Source organism: Hydra vulgaris, chromosome 09 (assembly GCF_038396675.1).
Source record: "Hydra vulgaris chromosome 09, alternate assembly HydraT2T_AEP".
Taxonomy (NCBI): Eukaryota; Metazoa; Cnidaria; class Hydrozoa; order Anthoathecata; family Hydridae; genus Hydra; species Hydra vulgaris.
This window is the reverse complement of record NC_088928.1, coordinates 57,378,594-57,391,722: the sequence shown is the minus strand read 5'-3', so window position 1 is coordinate 57,391,722 and position 13,129 is coordinate 57,378,594. Positions and strand designations below refer to the sequence as shown.

The 13,129-nt window shown below is 28.7% G+C and overlaps 1 protein-coding gene across 1 annotated transcript in view; it reads left to right on the top strand.

Annotated features, from left to right (window-relative positions):
• Positions 1–12,326, top strand: part of LOC100204966 (methionine synthase) — a 72,573-nt gene extending 60,247 nt beyond the window's left edge. Inside the window, exons 34-35 of the mRNA XM_065806142.1 lie at positions 21–224; positions 12,105–12,326. Of these exons, the coding sequence (XP_065662214.1) occupies positions 21–224; positions 12,105–12,197 (297 nt within the window). The 3' untranslated portion in view covers positions 12,198–12,326. The remainder of the gene's footprint in view (positions 1–20; positions 225–12,104) is intronic.
• The last annotated feature ends 803 nt before the right edge of the window (positions 12,327–13,129 follow it).

The window sequence follows — 13,129 nt, the reverse complement described above, 5'->3', positions numbered from 1 at the left end:
AATGAAATTTGTACTTTTAGGGTATAAGGCCAGCTCCAGGTTATCCAAGTCAGCCTGACCATTTGGAAAAGCTAACCATGTGGAAGTTAGCAAAGGTTGAAGAGTTTATAGGTGTAAAATTAACTGAATCTATTGCTATGGATCCTGCTGCTTCTGTTTGTGGTCTTTATTTTGCTCATCCAAAGTCAACATATTTTGCAACCGGTAAAATCTGTTTGGATCAGGTAAATGTTTTTTCTCATTTCTTAACTCATTTTGTGTTTATACATGTATGTATATATATATACAAACATATATATATATATATATATATATATATATATATATATATATATATATATATATATATATATATATATATATATATATATATATATATTACTGCCAGAGGTGGAAAGTAATGAATTACATTACTCATTCACATTACTGTAATTGAGTAGTTATTTTGTGAATTTCTAATTTTTAAGTGTTTTTTTTTAAATGTGTACTTTTACTTTTAATTTTTTTTCTAAAGTATTGTACAGTGGTGGCCAAAAGTCTTGGAACAAAACATTTAACGACCAAAAAAATTTATTTTTGATCTAAAGTATAAATTTTGAAAGTTTGATGCTTTTGTTTTTACATAGCAATATGTTTATAGTTACATATTTGTATATTGCTGCATTATATGAACAAGGTTTAGTTCAAAGAGAAATATCTGAAAAGCTTGGTTGCTCATTATCAACTGTAAGTAGAACTTTAAAAAGGCATAAAGAAGAGCCCCAATTAAATTTTACTTCAAAGATGAGATCAGGCAGGCCCAGAGCAACCACCTCAAGAACTGATAAACTTATTGGCCGGATCAGCCATGCAAATCCACAGCTATCTGCACACAAGATTTCAAAAGAAATTTTTATTGAGAAAAAAGTAAGTGACCAAACAGTTAGAAGAAGGCTTTTGGTTGATTTCAAATGAAGGCATGCAAGTTAGCAAAAAAACCTTTTTTATCATTAAAATCCTAAAAGATCGAAAAACGTTTTGTCAGCGCTACAAAAATTGGACTGGAGAAAATTGGTCTAAAGTTCTTTTTTCTGATGAAACATGTATTAAACAATTTAATATTACAAACAACTTTGTAAGAAGACCAAAAAACTGTAGATATATGCCAAATTATACAGTTAGCAGTGTCAAGGCTCCTGTGCCTTGTATGGTTTGGGGTGCTATTTCTGCCAAAGGACATGGGCCATTATGGATAATGCCCAAGAATACCACAATAAACAGCAAAGTCTATTTGGATGTTATGAAGGAGAAGTTGCCACCTTTCATGCAGATCTTGAACTGCACTTATTTCCAACAGGATGGTGCACCATGCCACACAGCCAAAATTGTAAAGAAGTGGTTTGCTGATGAAGGAATTCAAACCCTTGAAAATTGGCCTGGGTCATTACCAGATCTTAATGTTATTGAAAATTGTTGGCATATTATGAAAGTAAAAGTTGCTGCCAAAAAGCCTAGATCCTATAATGATTTAGTTGAAGCAATCAAATCAGTGTGGATCCATGAAATTACACCAGACTATTGTACAAAACTTGTTAACAGCATGCCGAAATGTATCCAAATGGTAATTGACAATAACTATGCTTCCATTAAATATTGAACTTTTATCATGTATGTGCATGTACCTATCATCTTTAAAATTGTTATAAACACTTATTTTATTGAAAAAAATAAAAAAATGTACTAATAAATTGTTTTTCACACAAATATATTGATTTCATAACATAAAATATATTGTTCCAGGACTTTTGGCCACCACTGTACTTCTCTACATTTGAAATCATATGCGTTACTAAGTAAAAAATTTTATTATGTATTCTTTAATTTCACAAATACTATAATTTAATTTTTTTTTAGTTGATAAAAAATATTTGTTTATATTTATATATATATATATATATATATATATATATATATATATATATATATATATATATATATATATATATATATATATGTTTTATAACTTTGTTCCTTATAGTTTTCATTAATGTTTTAAATGAATTTATAAAGACATCAAACACGTGCACTGCTGACATTTCGAATTTATAATCGTTCTTTAATCGTTCTAATTAGAAATTTAAAAGAAAAATTTGAAATTGAAGTTTTACTATGTTTACATTTTGTACTTTAAACTACAGACAAAATGTAAAAAAAGTATATTACAAGTATTCTAAAAAACATGAATATAAAAAGTTGTCATTTTCAATTAATTATATAGTTATAGTTTTTATATAATTATGCCTTATTTTAGCACGATGGAAGAAATAACATGCTTTAAATGATGAGATGAATATTATATAATGACATATTTTAAAATTGTATAATTTTTATTAATAAACGCACACTTAAAAATATCAATTTAAATATAATAGTTCAAAATATATATAGTTTTCTTTTTTTTTGTTTTTTTGAGTTTTGCTCACTTTAATAAACATGACACTTTTAAATTGTTTAAAAAAAATTGTTGAGCTCATAACGACTTTCAACTGCTTTAGCTTGGTTTCTTTTCACTTTTTACAACCATAGAAAAAATTTTCAGTACAAAAAATTTTTTTTTTAATCTTTAACCAAACATTGATTTTTTGGTCAACAAAAAGTTAACAAACTGGATGTTCGTTTTCTATCAAGTTTAAGTAACGAGTAAAGAAATAATCATTGCATTCAAATCAGATGCAAACCCAGCTGAATTGGAATTGCAACTAACGCAAACCTGTGGCCATATTTAAGCGACCACTTTGACTTCAAGTGCAAGAAAGGCAACAGCTTTATCATGCAGTGTAAACTGTATTTGCCCAAGTTGACTGAAATAGCAGCATATAAAAACTCTACCTCAAACCTCTACCTCTAATATTAAATTACCTCAAAGCATGTTGATGTAATTTAATATTAATTGTATACTTTTATAATATTTTAACACTTTTAACACTAATAATATTTAGTGTTAAAAGGTTTCACACAAACATTTTGAATTTAGCATGTTAAGTGAATATGACATTGGTTAAAATAATGACAAGTATTTTTTTCAGAGAAAACATCCATCAAAGATGAAGTGATTTTGTGACAACAAGGAAGTGAAACCTGAAACCACCAAAAATTCCAGCAAAGCAAGAAAAAATAAGTGACACGTTTGCTATGAGGTCAACAAACGTTTGTCACAGGAAAAAGTTGACAAGCATGATCCAATTTATTTGTGACGGTCTTCATCAATTTTCTTTGGTTGAACAATCTGCTTTTTAAAAAAATTTACATACACTAAATCCGCATTGCAAATTTATATACAGACCGTCTCTTCGGATCAGAATTGATGATGCTGCCAGTTAAAGAAGACTTTGTTCTCAATCCTCAGTAAAGTTGGGTATGTTGCAACAACTACTGATTTCTGGTCTGCACACCAGCAAAGTTTCATAGGGGTGACAGCTCATTGGATTGATGAGGAAACCTTGGAAAGGAGATCCGCCACACTTGCTTGCCAGAGATTGAGGAGGTCACACACCTTTGATGTCCTGGCAGGCACTCTTGATGACATTCATTGTAAATACAGAATAAGGGGAAAAGTGGTGAGAACCACAACAGACAGCGGCTCAAACTTTATTAAAGTATTCAGCGTTCTTGGTGAGAAAAGCCAAAATCAGGAGGCATAGTTGGAATCAGAGCAAGATTCTTGCTAAGAATCCGAATCTGAGTACCTTGTATGTTTGACATTCTGGAAAAGGACAGTGGTTTTGAGTACCAGCTTCCTCCACATCAAAGGTGTGCATACCACTTGTTAAATTTAGTCGCCACAACTGATGCTGCCTCGGCAGAAAAAAACAATGACACATACAAAAGGCTATCTTGAGCTGTCTTTGGGAAATGCCAAGTAATGTGGAACAAGACAGGTCTGTCATACTTGGCAGCAGAAACTGTTTAAGAGAAATGTAAGTTCCAGCTCATCAGGTCAAATCAGATTAGGTAAAACTTGTCATACATGGCAGTGGAGAGAACCTTTAGGATCTTCAAGAAAAAGGCCCCAATACTATCGGAAATGTGTGTGAAGAATTCAAAGTAAAAATGTGAGTTTTTTTATTTAATTTAATCAGTGTAATTAAATAAGTATAAAATAATACTGATTGAAATAATTACTTGAAGTTCCTCTTCCCATATTTTTTAATTATTTATTTCACACCTCTTTGTGCAAGAAATGTCTATAAATTTGCATTTGTTGTGGGTCCTACAGGTTGAATCCGGTTAAAATTGTTTTCCTGATGGAATATTGCACTTGTATGAAACCTGTTGTTTCATACAAGTGCAATATTCCGTATGAAAGCAATGGACATTCTTCAGTTTGAGACCAGCACACACTTGGGATGGCTCCTGCCAGTGATCTTTTAGTTACAAACAAAGTTCAGCTGCCTTGAGACATCCAAAATGTGATTGCCCCTTATTAAAGTAATTCAGGATAGTGTCCAGGTGTTTTTAAACTTAAAGTTTAGAAAGTTTAAAAACACCTGGACTGAAAGGACTGAAATTATAGGAGCAGATATGATTTCCTTTTTTTTTATGTCATAGTGTAATCTGTTTTTTTTTATGTCATAGTGTAATCTGTTTTTTTTTTTATGTCATAGAGTAATCTGTTTTTTTATGTCATAGTGTAATCTGTTTTTTTATGTCATAGTGTAATTTGTTTTTTTATGTCATAGTGTAATCTGTTTTTTTATGTCATAGTGTAATCTGTTTTTTTATGTCATAGTGTAATCTGTTTTTTTTTATGTCATAGTGTAATCTGTTTTTTTTTATGTCATAGTGTAATCTGTTTTTTTTTATGTCATAGTGTAATCTGTTTTTTTTTATGTCATAGTGTAATCTGTTTTTTTTTATGTCATAGTGTAATCTGTTTTTTTTTATGTCATAGTGTAATCTGTTTTTTTTTATGTCATAGTGTAATCTGTTTTTTTTTTTATGTCATAGAGTAATCTGTTTTTTTATGTCATAGTGTAATCTGTTTTTTTATGTCATAGTGTAATCTGTTTTTTTATGTCATAGTGTAATCTGTTTTTTTATGTCATAGTGTAATCTGTTTTTTTATGTCATAGTGTAATCTGTTTTTTTTTATGTCATAGTGTAATCTGTTTTTTTTTATGTCATAGTGTAATCTGTTTTTTTTTATGTCATAGTGTAATCTGTTTTTTTTTATGTCATAGAGTAATCTGTTTTTTTTTTTATGTCATAGAGTAATCTGTTTTTTTATGTCATAGTGTAATCTGTTTTTTTATGTCATAGTGTAATCTGTTTTTTTATGTCATAGTGTAATCTGTTTTTTTATGTCATAGTGTAATCTGTTTTTTTATGTCATAGTGTAATCTGTTTTTTTTTATGTCATAGTGTAATCTGTTTTTTTTTATGTCATAGTGTAATCTGTTTTTTTTTATGTCATAGTGTAATCTGTTTTTTTTTATGTCATAGAGTAATCTGTTTTTTTTTTTATGTCATAGAGTAATCTGTTTTTTTATGTCATAGTGTAATCTGTTTTTTTATGTCATAGTGTAATCTGTTTTTTTATGTCATAGTGTAATCTGTTTTTTTATGTCATAGTGTAATCTGTTTTTTTATGTCATAGTGTAATCTGTTTTTTTATGTCATAGTGTAATCTGTTTTTTTTTATGTCATAGTGTAATCTGTTTTTTTTTATGTCATAGTGTAATCTGTTTTTTTTTTATGTCATAGAGTAATCTGTTTTTTTATGTCATAGTGTAATCTGTTTTTTTTTATGTCATAGTGTAATCTGTTTTTTTTTTAATGTCATAGAGTAATCTGTTTTTTTATGTCATAGTGTAATCTGTTTTTTTATGTCATAGTGTAATCTGTTTTTTTTTTAATGTCATAGAGTAATCTTGTCTACTTTTTTACTGCTTAATCATCCATCATTGTTTAAGTAAAATGAATCTTTGCATTGCTAAAAATACAATATGTATTGTTTTGTTTTTAAACAGGTCTGGTCTATGTGAGACAACACATTGACCAACGCATTGACAAATGGAACAGGTTGGGCAACTTTCATCAGATAAAGAAGATTTCTTCTCATCAATGAAATCGAGAAGATCGCAAGGTACAGGGGAGGTTGATGGGTACCTTGCTTGCAGTTCGAACAAAATGGATTTGTTGAACTTATTTCCAAGCATCAAAAACCTTTCTCTTAAACTGAACACTGGTCTTCCTGCCTCTGCTGCCTGTGAGCATCTATTCAGCAGTGCTGGACTCTTATTTACTGCAACGCGAGCAAGAATAAAATCGGCCAACTTTGAAAACAAACTGCTTCTCAAACTTAACAAAAAGTTTATAGTTTAAATTTATACAGAAAAGAATAGACTATGTTATTTTTGCGCAGTAACTTTTACTACATTTAATTAGCTACTTTTTACCTTTACTTGACTAATTTCTTCGACCGGTAACTTTTACTTGTATTTAAGTAAAGTTTCACTCAAGTAACAATACTTTTATTTGAGTACAATTTTTCTTTATACTTTTTCCATCTCTGATTACTATATATATTACTATATAAATTGTTGCATTTGGGAGTAACAATGATTCTTATGCCAACAAATACGTCACTTTGAATTACTTTTGACTTTCGTCCAACATTTCTGTGTTGTCAGAAAGTTAAAACCATTAATTTAATTACAAATTAATCGTTTTTTAAAAAAACTGCAAAAACGCAAATTTAATTGACCAGAATGTTTTTACAAACATTCTGTATGTTTTTAATAATATAAACAATGTTTTTTTTTTGTTTTTTTTTAATAAAATATTTTTTTTACTATAAATCATGCGTGGATGTTGGTACATCGACTATCTTATACCCTGACTCACAAGGGAGTGCTGCTACATCGACTGAGGGTTTGGTTGGGGCAGGCAGTCTATCAAGTAATAAAAAAAAAAATTCCGGTCTTGCATTTTAATTTTTACTTTTTGTCAACAAAATGCGCAAGAAACTTTCTGACAACCAGTTAAGATATATATATATATATATATATATATATATATATATATATATATATATATATATATATATATACACACACACACACACACACACACACACACACACACACACACACACACACATATATATATATATATATATATATATATATATATATATATATATATATATGTATGTATACATATATATATATATATATATCTGTGTGTGTATCAGTAATATCTAATAGTAACTGGTCAAACAGCTTTTTTGTCATTTTTTCTTATTGACCTTTTAAAATCAAGTTTCTTATACTTATGTTAAGTTATACTACAATTGAAAAACAAAACAAAAAAATCACATTTTGAAGTAATTACTCAAAGATTTAATAAATGAATGAAAATGATTGACTGAATTCTAAAAATTACTTTTATAACTTTTTTTTTTAACTTTAAAAAAAAAAAAGTAAATCAACAACTTTTGCCAAGATATTATAATAGTTACTTGTTATATTGTTATAGTGAGATGGTCAAAGTTACATATACGCTAGAGTGCCAAAAAATCCATAGTGAGTTTACACAGTCCCACAGTGAAGTGAAATGATCAAAAAGCGGCCAAAACTCAAAATTTTGTAAAGTAATAAACGTTTTTATTAAATTATTCTTCCAATTCAAAAACAAACTTAAAAAGTGGGTAATTAAAAAATTTTCAAGTTGTAGACCCCTCCCCTTACCCCCTCTTCCCTCACCCTCCTCCCTTGAATTTTCAATGCAATTTTTTTTAATTTTTAGATTCTAGAAATTATTCTAAAAATATTTTTCACGTGAAAAAAATATTTACCTTATTTATTAAGCATTAATATGTAATCCCTGATAATATATACTGATAAGTGAATTTTTACATGAAAAAGTTTAAATTTGAAAAGATAACATTTATTAAGAAAAAAAAAACTATTCATCTTCTCTGAGGAGGTCCTGTACATCAGGATTAAGGTTAGGACCACAAAATGTCTTGGGGTTCCTGAAAGCAATCGAAGAGATGACAGGCTCGCTTCTTCTTAGTAAATAATGGAATTGGTTCTGCATCACATTAATTCTAGATATTTTGCATGTGTGATTGAATAGTTCGGTCAGCAGCAAAAATTGCCAGAGTGAAGGAAAGTACTCAATGAAATCCAAGTTGGCTAGACGTCGATTGCTTCAACTTGGATTATCTTCAACTTCAATGAGACAAATTTTAAAACCAACCTTGGTTACACACATACAAGGTTCACACATACTTGGTTACACACATACAAGGTTCAGTTACTTCAAGAACTTCTTGAAATAAACCATCACAAAAGATAGATTCAGAAATTAGATTTTTGTGCAACTGATTTGATTCTGCTGCATATCTCATTTCATTATGATGGCTGTGTGAATAAGCAAAATTGTTGTATTTGAACATCTGGTAACCAACAAGTAAAAGAGGAATGTACTCTTTATTTAAATTAAGTGACTGTCTGGTATGCTTTATCAGCCAAAGGAGTAATTGGTTCATATTTTGTTGGAAATAATGCCAGTTAAACAGTTACATTGACTGGTAATAACTATGGACATATGCTGGAAAACCTTTCATGGCATATTTTCCATTATATAGACTTGGAAAACATATTTATTCAGCAGAATGTTGCCACATGGTACTCAGCTTATGAAAAAATTTATTTTGGGGTTTTGTTAATCAAAATTTCTATGCTAATGCTTTGAAAACAATTAGGACTTCAAGCTTATGATTACTGAGGTTGTTAATGAAATACAACCAGCCTGGTGTGAAGTTGTGATTTTCATTTAAAAATTTTTTAAATGTATTTAAAGATAAATGAGTTTCTGTGCATCTTTTTGTTAACAACACAAAACTTTTATGTATATATTTTAAGTTCTTCTGCAAATTTTTTATTCAGATTGATCTTGTAAAACAACAACAACAAAAATTCTTATAAGCTTTTTTAATTCATATTTCTTTTAAGAATATTTTAAAATTTAATAAAAAACAATATCATAATCAGGGCCGACGACACGGGTTTCGAAGTGGGTGGGCCCAATCATCAAGTTCTCTGTATCTAGAATTTTCTTCTTTTTTTTAAAAAAAAGGTCCTTTAGAAAAAAAGAGGGGGAGGGGGCACGTGTCCCCTGGCCTCCCCGGTGTTGTCGGCCCTGATAATTTAATATTTTTAAGTAGTAGTAAATTTTTAGTAGCAGTAATTTTGTATCCGAGCTTTAGTGGTTAGAGACACCTAGTATCGTTTTGGAAGAATTATACCATTATAAAAAAATTAAGTAATTCTAAAAACTTTACACTTGTGTTGGAATAAAATGAGTTTATTACAGTAAAAAAAGCACTAAATGATTATGAAAAGATTTTTAAAGTAGGCAATAGACAAACTAATAGTATTAGTTTTAATTAATCTGACTTTTACAAGATGTCCAGGTTGCTGGCCTCTCTGATTATTTTATAAATAATAACAGTAAATTTATAGAGAAGCATTATATTACTATTTACAGATTAAAAATCTAAATACTCTTTAAAGAAGGGTATTTTATCCTCTTTTAAAGTGTATTTATATTTTTATGTTATTATATCCTCTTTTAAAGTGTATTTATATTTTAAGGGTATTATATCCTCTTTTAAAGTGTACTTAGATATAAATAGTAATATAATGCCTCTCTATAAATTTACTTTTATTTTTTATTAAATAATCAGGAAGGCCAGCAACCTGGACATCCTGCAAAACTCAGGAAATTTTGATTAAGTTGCAAACTATAAGTTATTATTTGAATTGAGAATCAAAATAAGATTGTAAAAAATGTATTTTTGCAATCTTATTTATTTTTAAGTTTCATAATAACATTATTATTTAAAAGTCAATGAGAACACTTTTGAAGTAAGTTTGTATTTTTGGGGTAAAGGTAAAGCGCTATTGAGATTTTTTGTTGCTTTGTATGTAAGTTTTGATAAATTTTTTCATCAGAAAATCAGGGAAATTGTTAAATGTTTGGAAAAAGTCATTGAAAATGAACATGAAATTTTACTGGCTACCCTGATTTATATACATTTAAATTAATCAACTACATTCATATTAAAATGATCAAAAGCATTTATATTTAACATGGTATTATCTAATAAAATGAGTGATCCTTACAGTCTTATATTTAACGGAAAACATTTTATACATTAAACTCCTCTATTCACAAACATTATGAATAGGAACATTAGAAAACTGTCTAGATTTTACCACCAGATATTTATAGTCTTGTAAAAACTATGATTTTTAATTTGCTGCAATAGCAATTTTTAATATCAAGTCCTCTGTGTAGTAAATTAAAACTCAAGCTGCTATAGAAGCCTTTATTCAGCAAATTATTAAATCTATAACCTAAAGATACAATCATAATATTTTACATAAAAAAATACAATAATTATCGAATAACAGCAATAAGTGATATGATTCAGCACTCTCAGCAAGAATACAGTCACCAAGTTTAAGCTTATTCTGATACAGTAATCTGTCTGACACACAATCACCCCAGTCAGATAATAGAAATTAAATTGCCCCAGCCGGTTTTTATTGTATACCAATTAGACATTTAATGGTATTGATATGTTTATAATTAAATCAAGTTTGCTACCGTGAAGTTTAATTTTTTTATTGTATTGTGCTTTATAAGCACAAAATGAATATGGTCCTCCAACAAAAAACCTGAGTGAAGTAAATTTTAACTTTTTTAAAGTGCTACATTACCATTTAATATAAGTCTGAAATTCTTCTGTTGATCTGATGTTAGATTTTGGTATGAAATATGTTTACTTTGTTCAAGTCAAGCTTATTTTTCAAGTTCAGTAATTTAATTTAGTTTAGTAATGTATTTAATGAAATGAAAAATTAAAAAATTCTACTTTATAAATATTGTGTTGAAAATATTTAGAAATAGTAGACTTATTATTAGACGGTTTGGTGTCATAACTAATTTTCTCAGTATAGTTCAAGGTCTGTCAAGCTCTATATTGTAGATGATAATATTAATAAGGAATCGTCGTTTTATCGAGACACCATCTCTAGCCTTTACTCAACCAAGAGCCCCAAGGCAGGGGATATTTAAGTCGAAGTTAGTTCTCCTAGCCTTAACCTAAAAAAGCACACTCTAAAAGGCAGCATGGTGTGGAGCAGTAATGATCCTAAAACCTGACCTGGTTTTTGTGAAATAATGCGACCTAGAAACTTAGATCTCAATATAGCCCTTGTTTCTTGAGGTATTTAGCATGTGGTACCTTGCTCGAAAAATTTGTTTTCTAGGTCCATATAATGAAAAATATCTTTATTTAAGGTAGAACTTGAGTAATTAAAAACAATTTACATAATTTTTAATAAATTACATTACATTATAGTTAAATGCTGTCATAAACTTGCGTGCCAAAATGTTTTTCTTTTAGTTTGGCAATGTTGTTTGTTAAATGAATATGTTAATATTACTACAAACATATAATTATGTTTTTAGTAATATATTCATTTAACATCAACTTTTTTTTATTATAAACTGAAAAATGAACAGTTAAAATAGTCTTAAAATTTTAATATGGAGACACCAAATTATGTTTTATAATGCCACTTCATTTGCAATTCCATACATATTTTATATTTACGTTGTGTGCTGACAGTCAGTCTCTACGATTGCTACTCGTTTTCAGGTCATTAAGTGTAACACGTCGCAAATGTTTGATTACCATCAACATCTATTTTATTTCCGTAGGTTACCAGAACAGCAACATTTCTTTAAAAAGAGTTATAATAATCTATTTGGCTCTCCTAAGTAGTTGAGGTCATGAGATTGGCTCAAAAACACCGTTTGTCTCTGGTGTTAGCACAATTTCAAGTATAGACTTTTCAATATCAACGTTATTTTTTTTTTAATTAAATGGTTTTCTCTACACCCTTAAACAAATAGTTTTTTGTTCACCCTTAAACAAAGTTTTGCAAAATGCCTAATTCTAAAACTATATGCCAAAGATCTTTTTTTAACGGTGTCCGTAAAAAATTTAAATTTAAATCTATTATACATTTCATTTCTTTTAGGTTAAAGACTACGCAATAAGAAAAAAAATGTCTTTAAAAGAAGTTGAAATGTGGCTTTCTCCAGTTTTAGCTTATGAACGAGAAGATTTATAATATATTTATATTCAAGATATTTTATTGGCAAATGAAAAATCTTTTTAAAGTATTTATTGATAACTATTTATTTTAAAAACTGTTATACTAAATATACTATTTACATATAAATAAATGACATATATTACATATAAATATTTTTTAATAACTTTTTGTTGTCCAGTGATTTAACAAATTACCAAGTTTATTTTTGAAACACGAGCCTTTTAATGATGGAAAACTGTTTTTAGTTGTTCCATAAAACCATATGCATGTTGCGGAAACCATATGCATGATGTGGAAACCATATTCATGTTGCAGGATTCATATACATGAGATGAAAGTACAATCTATATTTACTTTTAATACCGTCAAATGGAGTAAACATGAACACTATTTAGGCACCTTTTTTTTTTATCAGAAGAACCTTTATTTTCTGATTTTTCTAGGGCATTAGCGTACTTTCAAAACATGGTGTGATTAGACGGCCTGTTTGGAATGACTGCATAGCATTACATATTTTAGCTTTTAAATTTGTTGTTAGAGTAATAGATTCTTATGGTAAAAAAATCCAGTTAAAGATGAGACAGTTAACTCATTTCTTGTGAAAAAATAAAAAAGTTTAAACCAAGCGTTTTCTTATCACAATACTTACCAAACTGCTGTATATAAAATTAGAATATCGATCATTGTTATCATCCCAACCGTTTATGTAATTGCCACGATTGTTTTACGAACGGCAACACTGTGCTGATTTTGCCAATTATGCCATTATGCATCTTGTGCCTTAAACATCTTAAACTATTTATTACAAAAAAATATATATGCAGTTGCGCAGGGTAGGTCGAGCAGCTATATATTTTTGTGTCCTGTTACTAGCAGGACAGATCATTTATATGGTAAGAACGGCAGAGCGGATAATAAAATCAGCCAAATTCTTATCAGAGGCTTCT